We start from the raw sequence: 25,712 nt of genomic DNA, 5'->3' as shown, positions 1-25,712 counted from the left end.
TGCAGTTTCGGCCTTTGGTTCCTCTTGCTCTCTCTTCTGCTGTGGTCTCAGCCTCAGGCTCCTCTTGCTCCTTCTTTTGCTACAGTCTTGGCCTCAGGCTCCTCTTCCTCCTTCTTTTGCTGCGGTCTCAGCCTCAGGCTACTCCTGCTCCCTCTTCTGCTGCAGTCTCCGCCTCAAGCTCCTCTTGCTCCTTCTTTTGCGGCAGTCTCGGGCTCAGGCTCCTCCAGCTTCTTCTTATGCTGCAGTCTCGTCCTCAGGTTCCTATAGCTCCCTCTCCTGCTGTGGTCTCAGCCTCTGATTCCTCATGCTCCCTTTTCCACCGGACTTTCGCCAGTGATATCTCCTGCTCTGCAGTGTGCGCTTCTGGTTCCTGTGAGTTCGTTCTCATCCTCATCCCGCTACCCTGACTCATCTCCCTGTCCTCCACTCCGTCCATCTTGTCTGTGCTCCCTGACTTTTTGACCTTCCACTTGTCTTGTTCCCTCATTCCCTCTTCCCCCTTTTGTACTTTTCGCCTTTGGCTTCTGACCCCGGCTTGCCTGCTGACTATGGTTCTGCTCCCCACCTATACCTGACATTACCTCCTGGCTACCAACCTTAGGCTTCCACGTGACTTCGGCTCCTCTTCCTCCTTTGCACTGACGTGACCTCCTGGCTCTGACTCTTGGCTTGTACGACCATTCTGCTACCTCCCCGTCTAGATACTGGTGACATCTAGTGGGCAGACGCCGCATTACACCTAGGAGTTCTACATCTCTCCTGTGTACCTGCGCCCCCTGGTGGTAGCATTACACATCTCTAGGGCCGATCCAGTAATCCATAAAGTTCATGGTTATTTCCAACATCATTAATACCCTTCCTTATAGAAAACTAAGGCAATTGTGGTGAGAAAATGATATGTGCAAGCTGCCTGCTCGCATCTGTGACGCCCTGGACCCCAGGGCTCACAGGTAATTACATCAGCCACATACACACACACCCCCACCCCCTGTGAGGTCACACACATGTCACCCGATTGGGAGACCTGATGCCTCCCCCAGGGCAAGTAGAGCCCACCAGGTGGGCGGAGTCAGGCGGAAAGACACGCCCACTGAGGAGACTACTGTTCTGGTGAAGGAAGTTCAAAGAGAGAAAGAGTTTAGAGTTGACAGTGTCAGGAGGTGAAAAAGGAGAGAGACTGTCAGGCACCCGGGTAGGAGCCTGGGCCCCTTGGAAAACGTCAGGCAGGCAGGCGGTGGTGGCCGTCTGCAGGAGTACCGGTACAGCAACTGGCGGAACCGTACGGACCGCCGGTCCCGAACCGGGGAGTCAAACGTGTACTGGAGCACCAAACAGAAGGGTACTCAGACCCCGTCCTAGCTTAGAAGCCACTGAGTATAGGCGAATTGACTGATTGCTGGCCGGACCTCAGGGGTTCATCCACAACCAAAGCCCGAAAGAAGGCAAAAGCCCACCGAGTCCGGGTGAGCGCCACCGCCAAGGGCCAAGCACCCGACGGGCCAGCTCCTGCGGGCAACCAAGGGCTCCGCCGGCAGCTCAACGCCGGGGAGCGGGCTACCACTGCTTAGGCAGGGGGGCCGAAACACAAACATCCAGAGGTGCATGGGAAAGGGGCCACCATCAACCCCACAGGGGACATCAGCAGCCGGTCGCGGGGACCGACCACTACCGAACTTTGGTTTACCAGTGACTCGGTGTGAATTAATCGTGAGTACACCAGTGCCATCCGGGCACGACACACTACACCGCGGCACGGCGCCCTGCACCCCGACTACAACAACCACCAATCCTTACAGTCCCCCACCGGGCCCCGGGACACACCGCCCCTACCCACGGAGGGGCTAACATCTTGGCTGCGGCCGCAACACCGATCCCGGACGAGCCCGCCATTACTTCAGCCGCAGCGGTGGTGCTTCTCCCGTCACCACAACCCATGGGTGGCGTCACGACCCGTTACACGACCACCATCCTCCCACTGCCTACTCAACAAGAGTGACGTGGCCCCCTGTCTGGAGGCGCTCGTGCCACCGACAACGCGAGCCCGGACCTCGAGCGGCTCGGCCCGAGCAAGTGGAGGAAGCGGCAGGGCCCCCTCTCAGGGCGGTACACATCCAGAGCTCTGACCCTGAAATAGGACCTGGATAGGGAATGTATGGGATGAGCGCTTAGTCAACCCCACTAGGCACTAAAGAAGACTCATGGATAACAAATGAGGAGAATTGAGAAACTTATCTCCAGATGACTCAGAGAGAGGAACTGCAACAACCACAAGGATTCTCCAGATGTATGCAAGCCGACTGCTTGCACTGAAGATTTACAACATGAGCTATCCCAGTACCGAGTAATAGGAAGTGAAGGTATATAAAGACACCAATGGAGTGATGATGAAAAGCAGCTGAAAGGCTGAGGAACTCCGCAGGGTCCTAAAGGGGAAGGGATGAAAACCAATCAGAGCTAATAGAAGGTCAGGGAGCAATTTGCACAGCCAAACGCTGTGACCTTCTATAGCCGGACACCACAGGACTGTCTGTCACCCATGACTGATAAGAAGCAGTGAAAATAGTAGGACTCGAAGATCAGACTGTACATGGCATTTGTTAAAGTTTCATAGACCTTTGTGGAATCCACAGATATAAGACGTAGGAAGTCTGTAATCAAGCCTTATTGCAGAAACAATAAAATGAGTCTATAAACATAATTGTGTAAGCAATGCGGATCCAGACTGACATTTATAGCCCTATAAACCCGGATAGGTATGTGGTGCTGAATATAGGTTCTGTAGCAAAAGGAGGGAGAAGGATTTATAATGTAAAGATTCCTTAATGCCTAGGAGTGTCTCCAATCCATTGTCGTAATAGAGCGCAAGTAAGGACCATAGAAAAAAAGGGATACAATTAGCCTAACGGCAACTCAATCCCTAAACTAAAGACTCATTAAAATATAACTTTTAATAATTTCAAATAATTATATAAAAATATAAGCGCACTGTTCAAGTATTAATAATTACTTAGCGAAGGTGGATTAATAACTGATCAAATTTCTTAGATTCACAATTTCTTTGTTATATAGTTTGCATATAGCTGAACATCGGCCTATTGTCAGCACTAAATGTCTATAAGGGGCAGTCTGTCAGTACCAAATGTCTATAAGGGGCAGCCTGTCAGCACTAAATGTCTATAAGGGGCAGCCTCTCAGCACTAAATATCTATAAGGGGCAGCCTGTCAGCACTAAAAGTCTATAAGGGGCAGCCTGTCAGCACTAAAAGTCTATAACGGGCAGCCTGTCAGCACTAAAAGTCTATAAGGGGCAGCCTGTCAGCACTAAATGTCTATAAGGGGCAGCCTGTCAGCACTAAATGTCTATAAGGGGCAGCCTTTCAGCACTAAAAGTCTCTAAGGGGAAGTCTGTCAGCACTAAATGTCTATAAGGGGCAGCCTGTCAGCACTAAATGTCTATAAGGGGCAGCCTGTCAGCATTAAATGTCTATAAGGGGCAGCCTGTCAGCACTAAATGTCTATAAGGGGCAGCCTGTGAGCACCAAATGTCTATAAGGGGCAGCCTGTCAGCACTAAATGTCTATAAGGGGCAGCCTTTCAGCACTAAATGTCTATAAGGGGCAGTCTGTCAGTACCAAATGTCTATAAGGGGAAGCCTGTCAGCACTAAATGTCTATAAGGGGCAGCCTCTCAGCACTAAATGTCTATAAGGGGAAGCCTGTCAGCACTAAATGTCTATAAGGGGAAGCCTGTCAGCACTAAATGTCTATAAGGGGCAGCCTCTCAGCACTAAATGTCTATAAGGGGAAGCCTGTCAGCACTAAATGTCTATAAGGGGAAGCCTGTCAGCACTAAATACCTATAAGGGGCAGCCTGTCAGCACTAAATGTCTATAAGGGGCAGCCTGTCAGCACTAAAAGTCTATAAGGGGCAGCCTGTCAGCACTAAAAGTCTATAAGGGGCAGCCTGTCAGCACTAAATGTCTATAAGGGGCAGCTTGTCAGCACTAAATGTCTATAAGGGGAAGCCTGTCAGCACTAAATGTCTATAAGGGGCAGCCTGTCAGCACTAAATGTCTATACGGGGCAGCCTGTCAGCACTAAATGTCTATAAGGGGCAGCCTGTCAGCACTAAATGTCTATAAGGGGCAGCCTGGGAGCACCAAATGTCTATAAGGGGCAGCCTGTCAGCACTAAATGTCTATAAGGGGCAGCCTGTCAGCACTAAATGTCTATAAGGGGCAGCCTGTCAGCACTTAATGTGTATAAGGGGCAGTCTGTCAGCACTAAATGTCTCTTTCCGGAGGCCTGTCCAGAAAACTAACCTTGCACTCACCTTACTAACATAGGATCAGTTGCCTCCCCGACATGTTTCACCACACCGGTGTCATCAGGGGTGTGAGGTCCAGCCGCTTTCATCTGCAGAGAAAGATGCGTGCTCAGTGTTCCACGCTGGTTCTGGGAGTTGCTCTCGCAGATGCTTCTCGTTCCCGGTGACTGCTTTGCTTCCTTAGGGAGTGTGTTAGCTGTGGATGCTGCCAGTCGTACTTCCTGGTTACAGTTGTACTGTTGGCTCCCGTGGTGCTTAGTGATCTCATCTTGGTCTCTCGACTACGGACTGCTGCTGACCTTCCTCTACTCACCTCCATCTCTGTTGTTACTTCCTGGCTTCTGACCTCGGACTTCCTCCTGATCACGTCTCTACCTGCTCCCTGTACTCTCCTGGAAACCTGACCCTCGGCTTGTATCCTGACCTCATCTCTGTCTGCCCCCTGTGTATTGTGTTGTCCTTTTGGTTCTGATCTCGTCCTATCTGACTACTTCTCCATTCACTGCATGCAAGTAGTGTCTAGCGCCACCTAGTGACAATCATCATTATCCATAATGAATACACTCTGACCCTATCCTTTGTGTTTTAGCATCCAATGAGTGTGTCTAAATTGCTGTGAAGCCTCAACTGTCATCGAATATTGTGATTGGTTGATCCGTTGTGTATAGAGGCGTTATCAATCATTCTAACCCTGCCTCTGATGATAATGAAACTGCTGTAAACTCTTCCTGAAAGGACAGGACGTATAGGCCTAAACTATACCCAGTGGCAAAATTGCAAGATTAATAATTTTGTCTCTTAATAAAGATTATGATATGAAGAAGAAAAAAAAAACATTGCCGAAACTTTTTGAGAAATACGCCTTTCCCAAAAACCTGGTCACTAGACATTTCCTTTAATTTCCGCTTATAGACTTTAAAAAAAGTATATTACCAATGGGGTTCCTTTCTCATATTACGAACATGCAAAACTGAACACCATACTCATGATACTTTGGAAGGTATACCCCGGAGGATGGACCACCACAGTGGCCGACGCCACCGTCATGTCCCACGCATCTACAAAACCAACGTTGACTCCTTGGAAGACCTCCCGTAAGACCAGATATTGGGTGTAGCCATGGAAGTCTCCTTGCATCTCCACCGGGGAATAGACTTCCCTGGTATTCTCAGACTTGATGATGACCTTGGTGTCGGGACTTCTGATGTGCAGACGTTCCACCGCTCTCCGGATATTGAAAGCCCGTTTAATAAAAACCTTCACCGGGAAATGTCTGAAGTGTTGTCCCATTGTAATGACGAGGATGGTGTCCTCCCCCCCGGCCTGCTGGTCAATCTGACGGCTGGCGTACATGTCCTCCTTGAAGTAGTAGAATGGGGGATGTTCTAAGGGGAACCCGTGTCTCTTATAGGAGATGTACAAATCTTTCTCCAAGTTTATGGCTTCCAGTGCTTTGTGCCACTCCGACCACCCACCTCCATGGTACCGGAAATAGTTCACAACTGTAGAAGATACCAAAAAGAATCTGATTAATATGGCTTTACAAGACAAAGAAGGATGAGTAACCATACTGGGTACTCATAAGTACTACTCTGTACTCATAACTAGTGATGAGCGGGCACTACCATGCTCGGGTGCTCAGTACTGGTAACTAGTGATGAGCGGGCACTACCATGCTCGGGTGCTCAGTACTCGTAACTAGTGATGAGCGGGCACTACCATGCTCAGGTGCTCAGTACTCGTAACTAGTGATGAGCGGGCACTACCATGCTCAGGTGCTCAGTACTCGTAACTAGTGATGAGCGGGCACTACCATGCTCGGGTGCTCTGTACTGGTAACTAGTGATGAGCGGGCACTACCATGCTCAGGTGCTCAGTACTCGTAACTAGTGATGAGCGGGCACTACCATGCTCGGGTGCTCTGTACTGGTAACTAGTGATGAGTGGGCACTACCATGCTCAGGTGCTCGGAACTCGTAACTAGTGATGAGCGGGCACTACCATGCTCAGGTGCTCTGTACTCGTAACTAGTGATGAGCGGGCACTACCATGCTCGGGTGCTCTGTACTCGTAACTAGTGATGAGCGGGCACTACCATGCTCGGGTGCTCGGTACTCGTAACTAGTGATGAGCGGGCACTACCATGCTCAGGTGCTCGGAACTCGTAACTAGTGATGAGCGGGCACTACCATGCTCAGGTGCTCAGTACTCGTAACTAGTGATGAGTGGGCACTACCATGCTCGGGTGCTCAGTACTGGTAACTAGTGATGAGCGGGCACTACCATGCTCGGGTGCTCAGTACTGGTAACTAGTGATGAGCAGGCACTACCATGCTCAGGTGCTCTGCACTCGTAACTAGTGATGAGCGGGCACTACCATGCTCTGGTGCTCAGCACTCGTAACTAGTTACGAGTATTGAGCACTCGAGTATGGTAGTCCCCACTCATCACTAATTACGAGTACTGAGCACCCGAGCATGGTAGTGCCCGCTCATCACTAGTTACCAGTACTGAACACCTGAGCATGGTAGTGCCCGCTCATCACTAATTACGAGTACAGAGCACCCGAGCATGGTAGTGCCCGCTCGTCACTAGTTACCAGTACTGAGCACCCGAGCATGGTAGTGCCCGCTCATCACTAGTTATGAGTACTGAGCACCCGAGCATGGTAGTGCCCGCTCATCACTAGTTACGAGTACTGAGCACCCGAGCATGGTAGTGCCCGCTCATCACTAGTTACCAGTACTGAACACCTGAGCATGGTAGTGCCCGCTCATCACTAATTACGAGTACAGAGCACCCGAGCATGGTAGTGCCCGCTCGTCACTAGTTACCAGTACTGAGCACCCGAGCATGGTAGTGCCCGCTCATCACTAGTTATGAGTACTGAGCACCCGAGCATGGTAGTGCCCGCTCATCACTAGTTACGAGTACCGAGCACCCGAGCATGGTAGTGCCCGCTCATCACTAGTTACAAGTACCGAGCACCCGAGCATGGTAGTGCCCGCTCATCACTAGTTATGAGTACCGAGCACCCGAGCATGGTAGTGCCCGCTCATCACTAGTTACGAGTACCGAGCACCCGAGCATGGTAGTGCCCGCTCATCACTAGTTATGAGTACTGAGCACCCGAGCATGGTAGTGCCCGCTCATCACTAGTTACGAGTACCGAGCACCCGAGCATGGTAGTGCCCGCTCATCACTAGTTACAAGTACCGAGCACCCGAGCATGGTAGTGTCCGCTCATCACTAGTTACGAGTACTGAGCACCTGAGCATGGTAGTGCCCGCTCATCACTAGTTACGAGTACTGAGCACCCGAGCATGGTAGTGCTCGCTCATCACTAATTACGAGTACTGAGCACCCGAGCATGGTAGTGCCCGCTCATCACTAGTTACCAGTACTGAGCACCCGAGCATGGTAGTGCCCGCTCATCACTAGTTATGAGTACTGAGCACCCGAGCATGGTAGTGCCCGCTCATCACTAGTTACGAGTACCGAGCACCCGAGCATGGTAGTGCCCGCTCATCACTAGTTACAAGTACCGAGCACCCGAGCATGGTAGTGTCCGCTCATCACTAGTTACGAGTACTGAGCACCTGAGCATGGTAGTGCCCGCTCATCACTAGTTACGAGTACTGAGCACCCGAGCATGGTAGTGCTCGCTCATCACTAATTACGAGTACTGAGCACCCGAGCATGGTAGTGCCCGCTCATCACTAGTTACCAGTACTGAACACCCGAGCATAGTAGTGCCCGCTCATCACTAGTTACGAGTACTGAGCACCTGAGCATGGCAGTGCCCGCTCATCACTAGTCACGAGTACTGAGCACCCGAGCATGGTAGTGCCCGCTCGTCACTAGTTACGAGTACTGAGCACCTGAGCATGGTAGTGCCCCGCTCATCACTAGTTACGAGTACTGAGCACCCGAGCATGGTAGTGCCTGCTCATCACTAGTTACCAGTACTGAACACCTGAGCATGGTAGTGCCCGCTCATCACTAATTACGAGTACAGAGCACCCGAGCATGGTAGTGCCCGCTCGTCACTAGTTACCAGTACTGAGCACCCGAGCATGGTAGTGCCCGCTCATCACTAGTTATGAGTACTGAGCACCCGAGCATGGTAGTGCCCGCTCATCACTAGTTACGAGTACCGAGCACCCGAGCATGGTAGTGCCCGCTCATCACTAGTTACAAGTACCGAGCACCCGAGCATGGTAGTGCCCGCTCATCACTAGTTATGAGTACTGAGCACCCGAGCATGGTAGTGCCCGCTCATCACTAGTTACGAGTACCGAGCACCCGAGCATGGTAGTGCCCGCTCATCACTAGTTATGAGTACTGAGCACCCGAGCATGGTAGTGCCCGCTCATCACTAGTTACGAGTACCGAGCACCCGAGCATGGTAGTGCCCGCTCATCACTAGTTACAAGTACCGAGCACCCGAGCATGGTAGTGTCCGCTCATCACTAGTTACGAGTACTGAGCACCTGAGCATGGTAGTGCCCGCTCATCACTAGTTACGAGTACTGAGCACCCGAGCATGGTAGTGCTCGCTCATCACTAATTACGAGTACTGAGCACCCGAGCATGGTAGTGCCCGCTCATCACTAGTTACCAGTACTGAGCACCCGAGCATGGTAGTGCCCGCTCATCACTAGTTATGAGTACTGAGCACCCGAGCATGGTAGTGCCCGCTCATCACTAGTTACGAGTACCGAGCACCCGAGCATGGTAGTGCCCGCTCATCACTAGTTACAAGTACCGAGCACCCGAGCATGGTAGTGTCCGCTCATCACTAGTTACGAGTACTGAGCACCTGAGCATGGTAGTGCCCGCTCATCACTAGTTACGAGTACTGAGCACCCGAGCATGGTAGTGCTCGCTCATCACTAATTACGAGTACTGAGCACCCGAGCATGGTAGTGCCCGCTCATCACTAGTTACCAGTACTGAACACCCGAGCATGGTAGTGCCCGCTCATCACTAGTTACGAGTACTGAGCACCTGAGCATGGCAGTGCCCGCTCATCACTAGTCACGAGTACTGAGCACCCGAGCATGGTAGTGCCTGCTCGTCACTAGTTACGAGTACTGAGCACCTGAGCATGGTAGTGCCCCGCTCATCACTAGTTACGAGTACTGAGCACCCGAGCATGGTAGTGCCCGCTCATCACTAGTTATGAGTACTGAGCACCTGAGCATGGCAGTGCCCGCTCATCACTAGTCACGAGTACTGAGCACCCGAGCATGGTAGTGCCCGCTCGTCACTAGTTACGAGTACTGAACACCTGAGCATGGTAGTGCCCCGCTCATCACTAGTTACGAGTACTGAGCACCCGAGCATGGTAGTGTCCGCTCATCACTAGTTATGAGTACTGAGCACCTGAGCATGGCAGTGCCCGCTCATCACTAGTTACGAGTACAGAGCACCTGAGCATGGTAGTTGCCCGCTTATCACTAGTTACCAGTACTGAGCACCTGAGCATGGTAGTGCCCGCTCATCACTAGTTACGAGTACAGAGCACCTGAGCATGGTAGTTGCCCGCTTATCACTAGTTACCAGTACTGAGCACCTGAGCATGGTAGTGCCCGCTCATCACTAGTTACGAGTACTGAGCACCTGAGCATGGTAGTGCTCACTCATCACTACTATGTACATAACTGCGTGCCCACTCTGGGCTCCACATGCATACTTTAGGCTCAGAAACTGTGCTACACAGCTGGCATCTGCCTGGAAAAGCTACCTCACTAAGCAAGATAAGCCCTCACCCAGCTGCATGGTGAGAAAATAAATAAGATCTCAGTCTCTTAAAATTGTGGTAAAAATAGATATATTTTATATATATATATATATATATATATATATTATTTTTGTCAGAATTTCTGATTATTTCTTTTTTTAAATAATACTGACTAGAGGAGCTTTTTTATACTGCTGTCCTTTTAGGAAGCGTTTTCAGCAGGCTCCTTATCTGCAGAGTCAGGATTACAATGACAGGTAACACCTCTATTACACAGGATCCATCAACCACAATGGGTGATGTCACAGCTCACCTCCTTACCCTCCCTTCTGAATGATCTCTGCACACGTTTATTAGATGCTTCGGTAAAAACAGATAACGTCAAAGTCTCACCACTGCAGCTAATGAGCGTGTGTCACTTCCTGTAACAACAGGAAGTTAAAATCTAAAAATGCCCTAGTGGCCAGTGTGAAAATTGCAAGATTTCTTATCTTTAATACTGGTTGTGAAATGTTAAGATTTTTTTACTCTTAATTCCTTCGGTGAAGTACATAATGAACTGGCGCAACGTGGAGTCTCCGATGAGGAAGAGCTTCTTCCCTTTTAGACATTTCAAGAAGTCCTCGTCTGTCTTATACAAAGTCATATCACAATAGAGGGGATTCCAGACGTTGTCATAGAAGTATCCACTCGGGAGCGGCGACCCCATTCCTGTCTCACATTTTGGCTTTGGGGCTTCTGTTATATCTGGGGGGAAAGATACAATCAAAAACAAAAAAGTTTCCTACAGCACTCCCAGTGGTGAAACACAGTATTGCATTATGTCTTTGTGATGGACCCCCATGCCCGGTGCTTTGGAGATCATCATTGTTGGCTCCATTAATATAGTTATTCCACCTCCCTCGTAATTTTCATAAAGAATATTTGACAACTAGGGGCCAAATCCGTCAAGAAAATGTCTACATCTAGGTGTCGGGTTTGGTTATTATTCCTAGTCTTGTTTCTCAGGGGGTTTGTATGGGTCCAAACATTGCCTTAAAGGGTAGCCACCTAGAAATGGGGATAGTACAAGCAGAGCTACTTTGCATACCATATTGGTATAAAACATAGCTTAAAGGGTGTGCATACTTTTGCAATCAAGGTTTGGTATTATGTAATCGGAATAAAAAAGGAATACTAAGCATACTTTACAATTGCTCTCATTTTGTCTATACAACTTTCTTACAGACCTATCTATCTCCATGGTTACAGACTACAAACAAACCCTGTGTAGTCTGATCCTTCAATTAAAAAAAAAAATTGCATTCATTAATAAGAAGTGACAGTGCCTTAAAGAGGGCAGGGGAAATCATGGATTCTAGGGGCTATGTATGATGACATCAGTCAGCAGGGGTTGTATTTTTATCCCTCCAAAGACATATAGATAGGAAATTTAGATTGTGAGCCCCAATGGGGACAGTGTGCCTGATGTATGTAAAGTGCTGCGGAATATGTTAGCGCTATATAAAAATAAAGGGGGTTTTTTTGGTTTTTTTTATTATCACTTTCTAGAGGCATCAACGACAGTGTCTTCCCTGCATTTTTCCCCTCTTTTTCACTTTAAAGGGAACCTGTCATCATTTCATAAGTGGGCAGGCTTTGATCCCATTTTATTCTCGCTATTCCCCTGATTATGACACTTTTTGAATTTCTAAAATCCATAATACGGTTCCAGAGATACGGGCCTTTCTATTCAGGGTTAGTTTTTATGGCCTTTTTCAAAGGGGCGTGGCTCACAGGAGGCGTGTGTTTGTATAGGCTGCTCTGAATAATTATCCAGTGAACCACACCCCTTTAGTGAAGGCCATAAAAATTAGCAATAAATATCATTGCCCGTATCTCTGGAACCGTATGGCGGATTTTGAAAATATAAAGAGCGGAATACTCAGGGGAACAGCGAGAATAAAATAGGATCAAAGAATAAACACTTTTGACCTGGTGATAGGTCCCCTCTAAGTTAACTTTTTATCTGTTTGTTTGTTTTTAAGCGATGTAACAAGTTTGTTATACTTTCTAAGCTAATTAGACATCTTATTGTTGCCCCTCTCACATACACACTATGAAAAACTGCAGCTGCATTCCCTCCTCCCTCTCTGAATCCACTGAATACACAATATGGAACTTTTGGATGACTATGGAGGTTCCTAAATCTTGCAGACCGGAAACGGATGACTTTGTGCTGTGAGAAGGTGAAGAAAACAACAATTTGGTCTATGAAGCCTGTGACCTGTCCCCTCTATGGAGTTAATACCTAAGACACATCTAGTATTGTATAAACTTACTTTTACATCTGGTAACTGTTATGTCACCAAAGGTTGTGGGAATTTCAACACCGATATTTGGTCTTTAAAAAAAACAAAACAGAAATAGTTCACATTTTTTATAAAGTCATGGAATATGCAACCAATATATGTAAAATCCAGCTATATAGTGTGTAACATAAAATATCTTCTTAAAAGGAAACCGTAAACAAGCAATATAGCTGCTGTTGTTGGCTTTTTTTATGTGTTAATGTCATGATGACTTTGGGATACCAGGAATTGGGCCCCTAAGCTGTCCCAAAAGCTAGGGGGCCCTATGCGATCCCTATCTTCAGTAATACTCCTAATGGTGGAGAGGCCTGAGTGTCCTTCCTGGCCCTTCGCCTGAACAGTCCTGATCTGATTCCCCTTTCTCCTCCCTCAGGGAGGGATGGTACAGAAGTCTGTTGAAACCACAGAAAAAGCCAGAGAAGGGAAAAAACAAAACTCCGTCATACAGGAAAGACAATAAGAGATTCAGGAGGAAAACATGAGCAGGAAGGAAGTACAAAAAAACAGGGGTAAACTCCACAATTGCTCCAAGCAAAAAGCACCACTAAGCACAACTTTCACCAAAGCATCTAGAACACCACACCTCACAGAGCAACACAGAATAAACTATAGCTGGCATGGGTAGAAGGATTCCACCAGCATAAATAGGAGGGGAGCAGATTTGATAAGCCCCACAACCTGTGATTAAAGGAGCAAGCAGACTAGCAGAAGTTAACTCTTGCTAACCTGTGTGATGCTAGATACTAAGAGCAGTATGAATAGAAGGGTAGTTAGACAAGCCGGAATCATAAGTCAGGAGGTCATATATAAGGTTCAGGGAGCAGACAAAGACGTAGTCAGAAAGAGGTCCGAGGTCAGAAGATGGAAGGTAACATATAAGGTTCAGGTAACAGACAGAGTTGTGACCAGGAAGAGGTCTGAGGTCAGAAGCCAGGAGGTAACATATAAGGTTCAGGGAGCAGACAGAGATGTGGTCAAGAAGAGGTCTGAGGTCAGAAGCCAGGAGGTAACATATAAGGTTCAGGGAGCAGACAGAGACGTGGTCAGGAAGAGGTACAAAGTCAGAAGCCAGGAGGTAACATATAAGGTTCAGGGAGCAAACGTATAAAGCTGTGGAGAGGAAGCGCAGATAGGGTATTACCCCAATAATGTGGGGTGAGGAGGGGGGAGTGAATACTCACCAGATAAAGTTGTGCAAGTCACAACGCCTTTAATCGCATGTATAGTATTGATCCCGGCTGCAGCCACCCGATGGCAGATAACAGAGAGAAATGGAGAAGAGTGATAATACCGCGCCAAAGATCACTTCTGGAACCGTAAGATTAACGTATCTTTATTGGCATAGGTCTACGCGTTTCAGGAGCTCTGCTCCCTTCCTCAGGACCGTAGAGAACCAAGAGACCTATGCCAATAAAGATACGTTAATCTTACGGTTCCAGAAGTGATCTTTGGCGCGGTATTATCACCCTTCTCCATTTCTCTCTGTTAAGGTTCAGGGAGCAGACAGAGACGTGGTCAGGAAGAGGTGCGAAGTCAGAAGCTGGGAGGTAACATATAAGGTTCAAGGAGCAAACAGAGACGTGGTCAGGAAGAGGTACGAAGTCAGAAGCCAGGAGGTAACATATAAGGTTCAGGGAGCAGACAGAGACGTGGTCAGGAAGAGGTGCGAAGTCAGAAGCTGGGAGGTAACATATAAGGTTCAGGGAGCAGACAGGGACGTGGTCAGGAAGAGGTCCAAGGTCAGAAGCCAAGATCAGAACACTTACACCAGACAGGAGCCAAGAGCACACTGAGCAAATAGAAAGTACGACTGGCAAAGTTCAGACAGAGCAAGCATAGTAAATAAACAGAGCAATCACCAGGAACGAGGCACATCTGCGAAGGCACCTCCCAAAACCAGCGTGGACCCTAGTGCTGAAAGACAACATGTCAGAAAGTGCACAAGACACATAGCAGAGTATTTTCTAATGCAAAATGCTCTGCACAGTGGAGCAGTGACAAAAGCTTTCCAAATGCAAAATGCTCTGCACAGCAGAAACATGACAGCCTGCCTATGAATCAGCACACAGCAGGTTGACGCCCGAGTCTGCCTGTGTTGATCCCAGACACCAGAAAAACCATTGGATGGAGTGTCAGAATCTGCAATCTGAACAAGGCCGAATGCCACAAAGACAGTCAGCGAAGTTTACGCAAAACTACGTGACAGTTAATTATGGCTATAAGACACACCAGTTTGTTAGTACAAAAATACCCATAGATTTTAAGACTTAAACATCATATTGTATGAATATTATATTAACAGTTAATACATTGGGTATTCATGTGTTAATGCATCAGACCACAAGCGTGTTAAAGAGTTACTATGTCACCAGATCCAATGCACAATCACCACTATGCGCTAAATTCCGATAGAAAGAAGCATTTATTCACAACCGTTAGGTATCAGGAAAGGATTCCAACATGTATTAAATCTGCAGAAATAGCGACATGTGAATATTAAAACTTAGCCTTTAATTGGGTTTGTTTAAAATAAAGTGGAATACACACAGTGATCAAAACACCAATTTAAAAACCTGAACCCGGTGCGGCCAATCAATGATTCATATATCGTGGCGCCACCGCTTTCGTGAAGGGGTGGGAGCAGGTTAATCCACCCACAAACAAAACACAGGGTAGGAAAGCGGTGAGGAAAATTATTATTGCAGATATAACCGCGTCTGCACTAGAATAAATAATCACCATTCAAGTGTGACTCGAAATGCACCGGGTGTCGCTACTGACTATTTCCAACTGGCTCCAGGCAAATGAGGCTCCAAAAAACGTTGCTCAGCTGTATACTTGCATGCCACATAAACCAACACTGTTTCTGCCTGACTGTAACCATGTGGGACCTCAATATACAAGGCTATTGCCCAGCCATGACACAACACAGGCAGATCAACACGTCTGTGAGCCCATTGATTAGACGTATATAATGTCAGTCACAATGTCATGGGAATGGTTAGTATGCAATAGATATTTTTACATAATATAAATGCCGAAGATCAAAAGCATATGAATAAAGAGCTCATTATAGTATAAAGCCACTTAAAGTGGAATGATCTCACCCCAGTCCTTTTGTCATGGATGGTAGGTCAAAACTCTCCTGTGTTCATGAGTCCAAATACCGGCGTAGTGGGAAAAGTGGTCTGGTCGTTAGCCCTGTCAGGGATTAAACTGACCCTTTAGTTACCCACAAAACTCCCGCCCTTCCAAGGTCAGTCCACAACTGGCCCTGCTGTGACTGACCCTAGTCTTCATACCAGGTGCCTACCGACGCGTTTCACATCATCTGCTCATCAGGGGAGAAGTGTAGCACCTAAAACTAACAGCGGTGGCTCAAAATAGAGCTCATCCCTATACAGCCTGGTATCAATGAGAGCATACGAGATACTGAGGTTATAAAAAGGGGCCCTCGTCCCAATCCCCATCAGGTGTCCCTCCTCTGTTAATCATACAAATTGCACATCAATATGAGGAATAACCCGAAGTGTGCAAGTGTTTTTCTATTTTTTCTATGCAACTCAAATTCATCGGCATAGAAAAAATAGAGAAACCAATCAGAGGGGGAGACTGGGACCGGTTGATCTTACAAAAGGAAGTGAGATGGATCTTCCGTCTGAGCACGGTCTCTCCCTCCGGTTTGAATGAACAACTCAACTATGGATGCTTTATTTAAAAATATTGGTCTCATGTACAACTTCTTGCTTACTGATCATTGCTGTTCCTTTGGCCATGATTATGGCATATGTTAACTAGATTCCCCTATTGGGGTGTGTATCACCCTGTTACCTTGTTGGGATGTTATGTTTAATTAATTGTCTGTATTGGTAAGACAGTCAATTTCCCACATACTTTATACAGAAGAGCCCGGTGATCTCACTCCGATGACCCCCCTCCCCCCCCCTCCTCCCTCCTGTATACTCCTTTGAGGTATTCAATAAGCCTAATACCCATATGCCTTATATGTTTAATCACATGATTGCATACAAATGTATGTGTGAATAAAGTTTGTTGAGCGCCTTCCCATTATGATGATGACGCCATGACGCAGACTGCGGGGTTGGTTTCGTTTAACGCGCTCCCGCCCCCTGCTTACCACATGACCGGTCATGTGACCAGTGGACCAAGAAATCCTGCGTCTCACCGGCCGGTCACCATGGGACGGCTTGAGTTCCATCTGGGCACCTGGGATGATGACGGCACAGTGACACGGTTGGTAGTGTCGGATCCTGTACCACGCCCCCGCCTCTTCTGACCGCATGATCACTCATGTGACCGACAAGCCAGGAAGTCATATGCGTCCCACCGGTCGGTCATCATTAAACTGGCGTGCGCTCCATCTGGACACCTGCTATGTTATATTTGCCGGTTTGTTCTAAAACATGTGCAGGTCGATCCTGACTTGGTCCCCCTGTACTAGATTGCATGTTGGATCAAACAATTTTGTGGTGCACACTTCGGGTTTTTCCTCATACTGATGTGCAATTTGTATGATTAACAGAGGAGGGACACGTGATGGAGGTTGGGACGAGGGCCCCTTTTTATAACCTCAGTATCTCGTATACTCTCATTGATACCAGGCTGTATAGGGATGAGCTCTATTTTGAGCCACCGCTGTTAGTTTTAGGTGCTACACTTCTCCCCTGATGAGCAGATGATGTGAAACGCGTCGGGAGGCACCTGGTATGAAGACTAGGGTCAGTCACAGCAGGGCCAGTTGTGGACTGCCCTTGGAAGGGCGGGACTTTTGTGGGTAACTAAAGGGTCAGTTTAATCCCTGACAGGGCTAGCGACCAGACCACTATTCCCACTACGCCGGTATTTGGACTCATGAACACAGGAGAGTTTTGACCTACCATCCGTGACAAAAGGACTGGGGTGAGATCATTCCACTTTAAGTGGCTTTATACTATAATGAGCTCTTTATTCATATGCTTTTTGATCTTCGGCAATGATATTATATAAAAATATCTATTGCATACTAACCATTCCTATGACATTGTGTCTGACATTATATATGTCTAATCAATGGGCTCACAGACGTGTTGATCTGCCTGTGTTGTTTCATGGCTGGGCAATAGCCTTGTATATTGAGGTCCCACATGGTTACAGTCAGGCAGAAACAGCATGCAAGTATACAGCGGAGCAACGTTTTTTGGAGCCTCATTTGCCTGGAGCCAGTTGGAAATAGTCAGTAGCGACACCCTGTGCATTTCGAGTCACACTTGAATGGTGATTATTTATTCTAGTGTAAGCGGTTATATCTGCAATAATAATTTTCCTCACCGCTTTCCTACCCTGTGTTTTGTTTGTGGGTGGATTAACCTGCTCCCACCCCTTCACGAAAGCGGTGGCGCCACGATATATGAATCATTGATTGGCCGCACCGGGTTCAGGTTTTTAAATTGGTGTTTTGATTACTGTGTGTATTCCACTTTATTTTAAACAATCCCAATTAAAGGCTAAGTTTTAATATTCACATGTCGCTATTTATGCACTAAATTTACTAACAAGCGGCAAAACGTATAATCAGATTCCTTTAGAACAGATTTTCTATTTGATCATTTTCAAGCAGCAATGAGAACCTTTTTTTATACTGCACAAAGCATAAAAGAACCAAAAAGTAAATAAATATGGCCTAAGTTGTGAAGACATTATAATGCATCTGGAATTAAAATTTGTATTAAGGCATTAGCACTTAAACAATGCAAATCTGCAGTGACCACTAGGGGGAGCTCAGATATTCACCGAATACAGATTTATTATTGAGTTCAATGTAGCAGTAGTATTCAGGAAGCTCATGAGCTCCCTCTAGTGGTGGCTGAAGGCAGACAGAGTTTTGTTACTAAGCTATATGTATAAGTAGGGGGTATGGAGCCATGTGGGAGAAGAATAATATCTGTGACTGCTATAAAGGTTTATTAGCTCTACTTTATTCACGTTCTCCACCTCCATAATGTCTGCATAGGCACCTAAACAATACAAATCCTAGGGGGAGTTCACATATCCACTGTATACAGATTTATTATTGAGGTCAATGTAGAAGTAGTATTGAGTAAGCTCATAAGCTCCCTCTAATGGTGGCTGAAGGCAGACAGAGTTTTGTTACTAAGCTATATATATAAGTAGGGGGTATGGAGCCATGTGGGAGAAGAATAATATGCGTGACTACTCTAAAGACTTAATAGCTCTACTTTGTTCACGTTCTCCACCTCCATAAAGTCTACATATGCACCTAAACAATGAAAATCTGGAGTGACCACTAGGGGGAGCTCAGATATCCACCGTATACAGATTTATTATTAAGGTCAATGTAGAAGTAGTATTCAGTAAGCTATTAGCTCCCTCTAGTGGTGGCTGAAAGCAGACAGAGTTTTATAATCTATATGTACGTGTAGGGGGTTCGAAGCCATGTGGAAAAAAAATAATATCTGTGACTGCTCTAAAGACTTATTAGCTCTAATTTAATCAAGTTCTCCACCTCCATAATGTCCGCATAAGCACCTAAACAATGCAAACCTGCAGTGTCCACTAGAGGGAGCTCAGATATCCAGCATATACAGATTTATTATTGAGGTCAATGTAGAAGTAGTATTCAGTAAGCTTATTAGCTCCCTCTAGTGGTGACTGAAGACAGACAGAGTGTTATTACTAATTAAAATGGATTTCTATTAAGACGTTAATGAGAATACAGAATGGACACCATACCTCTGAAACATTTCTCGTTCCTTGGGAGTCAGATATGAGACTTGAAGCTCATAGCCCCTCATTTCTCTCAGACTTTCGCAGGTAAAGTTTGTGGCTTTGTAGCAGTAGTAAGCCTCCTCGTATAGCGAGTCCTTATAGTCACAGATCTCCTTACCCTCTACAATTGGGAGCTCAAAGCCACATTTACTGGACGCTTCTTTACCAAATTTTTCAAATTTGCCCTCAAAACCAATAACGCCCAAGCTGGAATGCCTGGCTCGCCACAAAGCGGCAACTCCTTCACTTGGGTGGAACAAGAGGATGTTGACTTTGACCGGGCCGGCCCAGTACAAGGGAAAGCGGACATGGTAGGACCCATTGTTGAAATCAGTAATAATTCCCGATACAGCAGCTCCAAGTTCTTGGGAAAAGAGTCTTGGTCTTACAAAGTCTCCTCCATACGTCTTCCTGTTGCCCAAATGATCGAACATATCGACCTTCACCACAAGGTCGTCTCCGACACAGTACGTCTCCCGAGGGTTCAGAAGGACAATCTTGCTGTTTTTCCCACTTGTGGTTCTGTTGAAATGTGTAAAAGTCACATTGGGGATGAGTCTTTCAAGTTTGTGATACATAGCATCGATTTTGGCTTGTAGATCGGTCTTACGAGGCTTCAATGACTCCTGAAGTTTATTTTGGGGATGAACACAACAGGGAACATCTACTATCTATGAGGAAACGTAGAGTTGCAAAAAAAAAAAAAAAAAGAAGAAATTAAAATAAAAATGAGATTTAAAAAAATTAGAAAATCTAAGTTGTGTAATGTTTTCGATAGACGTGTCGTTGTCAACCCTCGTATCTACGCTCCTCAACTTTGATATTGCAACATCAAGAAGGAAATCCATCTTGTGATTTCCATAATTCTACCAATTTTTCTTCTTGAGGAGAGCAGACGTGAGGGTTAAAATGTAGATATGACTAGCTCTAGTACCTGGCATTGCCCGAGTAGCTAAGTGCCTCTCTAACTCTCTCCCATTCTCCCTCTTTCCCACTCACTCACTCCCCCTCTCTCTCTATCTCTTTCTGTCTGTCTCCCACTCTCTCTATGTGTGTCTCTGTCTTTGTGTATGTCTCTGGCTGTCTGTGTCTGTGTGTCTCTGTTTGTCTCTGACTCTGTTTGTGTGCGTGTGTGTGTGTTTGTCTCTCTTTGTGTCTGTCTCTGTGTGTCTGTGTCTCTGTGTCTGTGTGTGTCTTTGTCTCTGTGTGTCTCTGTTTGTCTCTGTCTGTGTGTGTTTCTGGGTCTGTTTCTGTGTGTATCTGTCTATGTGTCTGGCTCTGTTTGTCTGTGTGTCTCTCTGTGTATCTCTGTATGTCTTTGTCTCTGTGTGTCCATGTATGTGTCTCTGTCCGTGTGTGTCTCTCTGTTTGTTTCTGCCTTTGTGTCTGTCTCTGTCTGTCTCTGTCTCTGAGTGTTTGTGTCTTTGTCTCTATGTCTATCTCTGTGTGTCTCTGTGTGTTTCTGTCTCTGTGTGTCTGTGTCTCTGTCTCTCTTTATCACTATCTCTGAGTGTCTGTGTGTGTCTCTGTATGTTTTAGTCTCTGTGTGTCCATGTATGTGTCTCTGTGTGTGTGTCTGTCTCTGTGTATTTCTGTCTTTGTCTGTCTCTGTGTGTCTGTGTCTGTCTTTGTCACTGTCTCTGTGTGTCTGTGTTTTTGTGTCTCTGTCTCTGTGTGTCTATGTGTCTGTATCTGTGTGTCTGTGTCTCTGTGTCTGTGTCTGTCTCTGTGTGTCTCTGTCTTTTTGTCTGTCTGTCTCTTGTCTCTGTGTGTCTGTGTGTGTCTCTGTCTCTATGTGTTTCTGTCTATGTGTTTGTCTCTCTGTCTGTCTCTGTGTCTCTGTTTGTGTCAGTGTGTGTGTGTCTCTCTGTGTCTCTGTATGTGACTGTCTCTGTGTGTCTCTGTTTCTCTGTGTCTGTCTCTGTGTGTCTCTGTTTCTGTGTGTCTGTCTCTGTGTGTCTCTGTGTGCTGAAAACAGATAATTTGAAAACTTGGGCATCTGCCCAAGAAGAATCACATGAACTCGGGTGTAGTCGGATGTGTGGGTTTCCCAATAAAACCTTGTAGCTATCATATCACACTGTATAGCACAGCCATTAAGGAAGAACTACTATCGTAGCCTGTTTAAAAGCAGAAGCAGGGAATGCAGCAGCCATCTTGGGGGGATCTGGATAGTGAGAGGACATCACAGCTAATAACTTATCAGTAGCGATCGGGAGAGAAAGCTTTAAATACTGAAGAAACTGTACAGATAGTGTGTCAGTACAGCAGTGAAGTGAATTAGTCTGCCGGTACAAGTTACCATCCATTTACCCGTAGTCATGTAGTCTGGAGTCACTTTGACATTACTAGGGCAATATTGGCACTAAAGTGCTTGAATGAGGTTGGATACGGTCCCAGAACATGTCACAGTGTCATACACGTCTTTTTAGGGCAGTTAGAATATTTTTAATATTTGCCAAAATAATTCTCCAGGAAAAGAATTTCCAGCAAAATTCATCAAAACTGGTAAATTCAAATTTCAAAAGACTCACTTTAAGTTAATCCGTACAACAGATAAAGCTTTGTTTCTTCTATACAGAGCTCAAAATTTCCTACATAGATGCGACAAGCCAGTAAAATTACCCCTTCTCATCCCAATTGCCCTGGTGTGGTGGCAATCAGGGTAAAAAAAGGGATTAATAACAGCTTACAGCAGCAACTAAGCCCTAGATTAGTAATGGGAGGCGTCTATGAGACCCTTCCCCATTACTAATCTGTAAGTGAATAGAAAACACAAAAAAATCCTTTATTTGAAATAGAATACAAAAAAAACACTCACTCTTTTTCTCCCCTTTGTTAACCCCAAAACACCCAGGTCTGCCAAAATCCACATGAAGTCCCACAATGATTCCAGCTCTGCTATATACATACTGAAGGCATAGCGCATGGGCCCAGAACATGACTGCCCGCTGTTGGCTTCAGAGAGAGTATCACTGAACTGCAGCGATGAGTGGTGACGTCACTCAGTTTATTTGCATTGACATCTGGAGGTTCCCTCGTTACCCCACCTGTGACCGCAGGTAACCTGACCTCAGATTACCTCATTAAGCTCAGTGACCTCACCTCAGATGAGGTCACTGAGTTCACAGACTTGAATCTCCTGGCAGAAAACCACGAGGGTTTTTTTGCTAAGAGATACAGATTTGGTGCTGAAATGTTGACACCAGATTTCTGCACCAAATTTGCACCTCCTGGCAGAAAACTGCACCAAAACTGTGTCAAAACCATTTATGTATATTTTTTTTGCTAAGAGATGCAGATTTGGTGCTGTAATTTATACACCATATTCCTGCATCAAATCTGCACTTACTGGAAAAAAAATTAATCAAAACCGCATCATAATGCATGCAATATTGATGAGTTTTTTTGACAGGACATGTAGATTTGGTGCAGGAATATTGTGTATAAATTTCAGCACCAAATATTCATTTCTTCGCAAAAAATGCACAAAAATGGTTTTGATGCCGTTTTAGTGTGTTTTTCAGCCAGGTGATGCAGGTCAGTGAGGTCACTGAGTTTAATGAGGTCACCTGACGTCAGTTTACCTGTGGTCAAAGCTGGGGTAGCGTGGCAACCTCTAGTTGTGACCGCAAATAAATTGAGTGATGTAACCGCTCATCGTTACAGCTCAGTCTCTGCCTGAAACTCACACCAGGCAGTCATGTTCTGTGCCTGTGCGCTGTGCTTCAGTATGTATGTAGCAGAGCTGGAATCGTCATGGGACATCGTGTGGATTATGTTGGAACTGGATGTTTTGAAGGTTAATAAAGAAGAGAAAGAGTGGGGTGTGATGATCAACCACTATATGTCACTAAATGCAACTAGTGGAGGGGTAGTCAAACAAGCCGGAGGTCAGAGCCAGGAAGTCACGTATGGTACACTGGGGAGAAAGCGGAGCCGAGGTCAGGGTACAAGCCAGAGGTCAGAAGCCAGGAAGTAACTTAAGGTGCACAAGGAGAAAGCAGAGCCGAGCTCAGGGTACGAGCCAGAGGTCAGAGGCCAGGAAGTCACGTAAGGTATACAGGGAGAAAGTGAAGCCGAAGTCAGGGTATGAGTTGAGGGTCAGAAGCCAGGAGAAAACGTCAGAGTCAGGGGCACGAGCGGAGAAGGGTCACAAAGGTTCGAGGTAGCAGGTCAAGGTCAGAACAAAGCACTTACGGGAGCCAGAGCACTCATTGCCCGGAACTCTGACTGGTGACATTTTGGGCAAGATTGCTCCCTAATGAAGCAGAACAATCACCTGTAATGAGGCACCTGAAAACAGGCTCCTCCCACCACCAGCGCAGGACCCAAAGCTGGGAACAACTCGTCCACAGGAGCACAATACAAAACAGAACACCGGCTCTGCAGAAGAGTAGAACATCATGGATCAGAGCCATGACATGGGGGTTGGATTTTATTAAAAATAAAGGATTTTTTTCTGAATCTTGTGTTTATTTATTTTCACTTACAGGATAGTAATGTGGTGGGTCTTATTTACACTTCCCATTACTAATCTAGGGCTTAGTGGCAGCTGTAAGCTGTCACTAACCCCCTATTACCCTGATTGTCACTGCACCAGGATAATCAGGATGAGTTTGGTAAAGTTCTAGGATTGTTCTATCTAATGGAAGCGACAAATCTGGGCAGCTGCAGGCTGCTATTTTTAGGCTGGGGTCGGCCCCAATAACCATGAGTCCTCACAATCCTGAGAATACCAGCCCCTAGCTGTCAGCTTCATCATGGCTGAGTATCATAATTGGGGAGGACTGCACACCGATTCTTTAAAATATTTATTTCACTAATTAAAAAAATATGCCGCATGTGGTCCTTATTATTTTGATACACAGCCGAGATAAGCGCACAGCTGGAGGCTGCAGCCTGTAGCCGTATGCTTTATCTGTGCTGGGTATCATAATATCATAATATGGGGGGACCCTACGCCAATTTTTTTAATTTATTTATTTTTTCACTATAGGTACGCACTCAGCATTTGTGATTGAAAGCAATCACGCACGCTGTCACACAGGGTGGGGGTGCGTCTGACTGCAGCCAATCAGAGAAACCAGGACTGCTGGTGGGTGGGGAAAGCAGTGCATATTAATGAAGGATAATCAGCAGCTCCGGAAGTAGTGTTACAGCCGTGTAGAGACTGGTATGTGTAACGCACCTCCTCTAATCCCACTGTCCCTTTCTACCACCATTTTAAAGTGTCGGATTCTGGTCTCCATAGACTTCTAAGGGGACCAGCCTTCCAGACTGATATCCGGGATCAAGTCCGGGCTGGAATCAGGCTTTTTCTTTGTAAACCTGGTTGGACCCGCTGATCCCAGGTATCTGCGCCCATAATTAGTAGGAATTTTGATCATATATTTTCTGCCTATGCAGAGGATTTGGACTACTGAATGTTAAAAAAGGGGAGACTAGAAATGCAATAAAATTATAATAAGAAATTAATTTGGACAGATATTTGGTTTTATAATATAAACCCATTAATATGATAAATGCAGAACATTATTTCTTACCTGATGTAAGTTGCGGTACCAGGAGAAGCTCACAAAAAATAAGACCGCAAAGGATAAAAGAAGGAACTTTGAGCGCAGGGTCATCGCTTTATACCTGAATATTCGACTGTACAAAACATAAAAATAAAGAAATCATGCATTTATGGTTATTGGGATTACAGACAGGCTTATCTCCCGGAGCCTCCATACCAGGCCACAGATTCAGAATCAAGCCAAACAAGACAATAAAAGGGCAAAACAAATACAAGGTGTCGGGCGCTCGCTTCCAAGGAATCTCTTTATTGGTTACTGCATACAAAACATAAAAAAGTTCATATATCATTATATACAGGAGATGCCCAGGTTATACCAGCTGTACATATATAATTATATACAGGAGATGCCCAGGTTATACCGGCTGTACATATATAATTATATACAGGAGATGCCCAGGTTTTACCAGCTGTACATATATAATTATATACAGTAGATGCCCAGGTTATACCAGCTGTACATATATAATTATATACAGGAGATGCCCAGGTTATACCGGCTGTACATATATAATTATATACAGGAGATGCCCAGGTTATAAAAGCTGTACATATATAATTATATACAGGAGATGCCCAGGTTTTACCAGCTGTACATATATAATTATATACAGGAGATGCCCAGGTTATACCAGCTGTACATATATAATTGTATACAGGAGATGCCCGGGTTATACCGGCTGTACATATATAATTATATACAGTAGATGCCCAGGTTATACCAGCTGTACATATATAATTATACACAGGAGATGTCCAGGTTATACCAGCTGTACATATATAATTATATACAGGAGATGCCCAGGTTATACCAGCTGTACATATATAATTATATACAGGAGATACCCAGGTTATACCAGCTATACATATATAATTATATACAGGAGATGCCCAGGTTATACCAGCTGTACATATATAATTATAT

The 25,712-nt window shown here is 45.9% G+C and overlaps 1 protein-coding gene across 1 annotated transcript; it reads right to left on the bottom strand.

The window, feature by feature from the left end:
- Positions 1 to 5,223: 5,223 nt before the first annotated feature.
- LOC142246421 (NXPE family member 2-like) lies at positions 5,224 to 24,839 on the bottom strand. The gene is made up of 5 exons (XM_075319471.1): positions 24,744 to 24,839; positions 19,174 to 19,835; positions 12,394 to 12,455; positions 10,601 to 10,819; positions 5,224 to 5,828 (listed from the first exon to the last, which is right to left on the bottom strand). The coding sequence occupies exons 1-5, from the start codon at positions 24,837 to 24,839 to the stop codon at positions 5,281 to 5,283; spliced, it is 1,587 nt and encodes a 528-aa protein (XP_075175586.1). The 3' UTR covers positions 5,224 to 5,280.
- Positions 24,840 to 25,712: the final 873 nt, after the last annotated feature.

Source organism: Anomaloglossus baeobatrachus, chromosome 7, assembly GCF_048569485.1.
Source record: "Anomaloglossus baeobatrachus isolate aAnoBae1 chromosome 7, aAnoBae1.hap1, whole genome shotgun sequence".
Taxonomy (NCBI): domain Eukaryota; kingdom Metazoa; phylum Chordata; class Amphibia; order Anura; family Aromobatidae; genus Anomaloglossus; species Anomaloglossus baeobatrachus.
This window is presented reverse-complemented; position numbering and strand designations above follow the sequence as displayed.

What these genes read in the sequence shown, in the direction of transcription:
- LOC142246421 (XM_075319471.1), bottom strand. Translation starts at nt 24,839, where the DNA reads ATGACCCTGCGCTCAAAGTTCCTTCTTTTATCCTTTGCGGTCTTATTT. An exon ending in TACATCAGGTAAGAAATAAT is followed by an intron (nt 19,836 to 24,743) that starts GTTCTGCATTTA and finishes AATAAACTTCAG; the next exon opens with GAGTCATTGAAGCCTCGTAA. An exon ending in AACAGTTACCAGATGTAAAA is followed by an intron (nt 10,820 to 12,393) that starts GTAAGTTTATAC and finishes CTTTCCCCCCAG; the next exon opens with ATATAACAGAAGCCCCAAAG.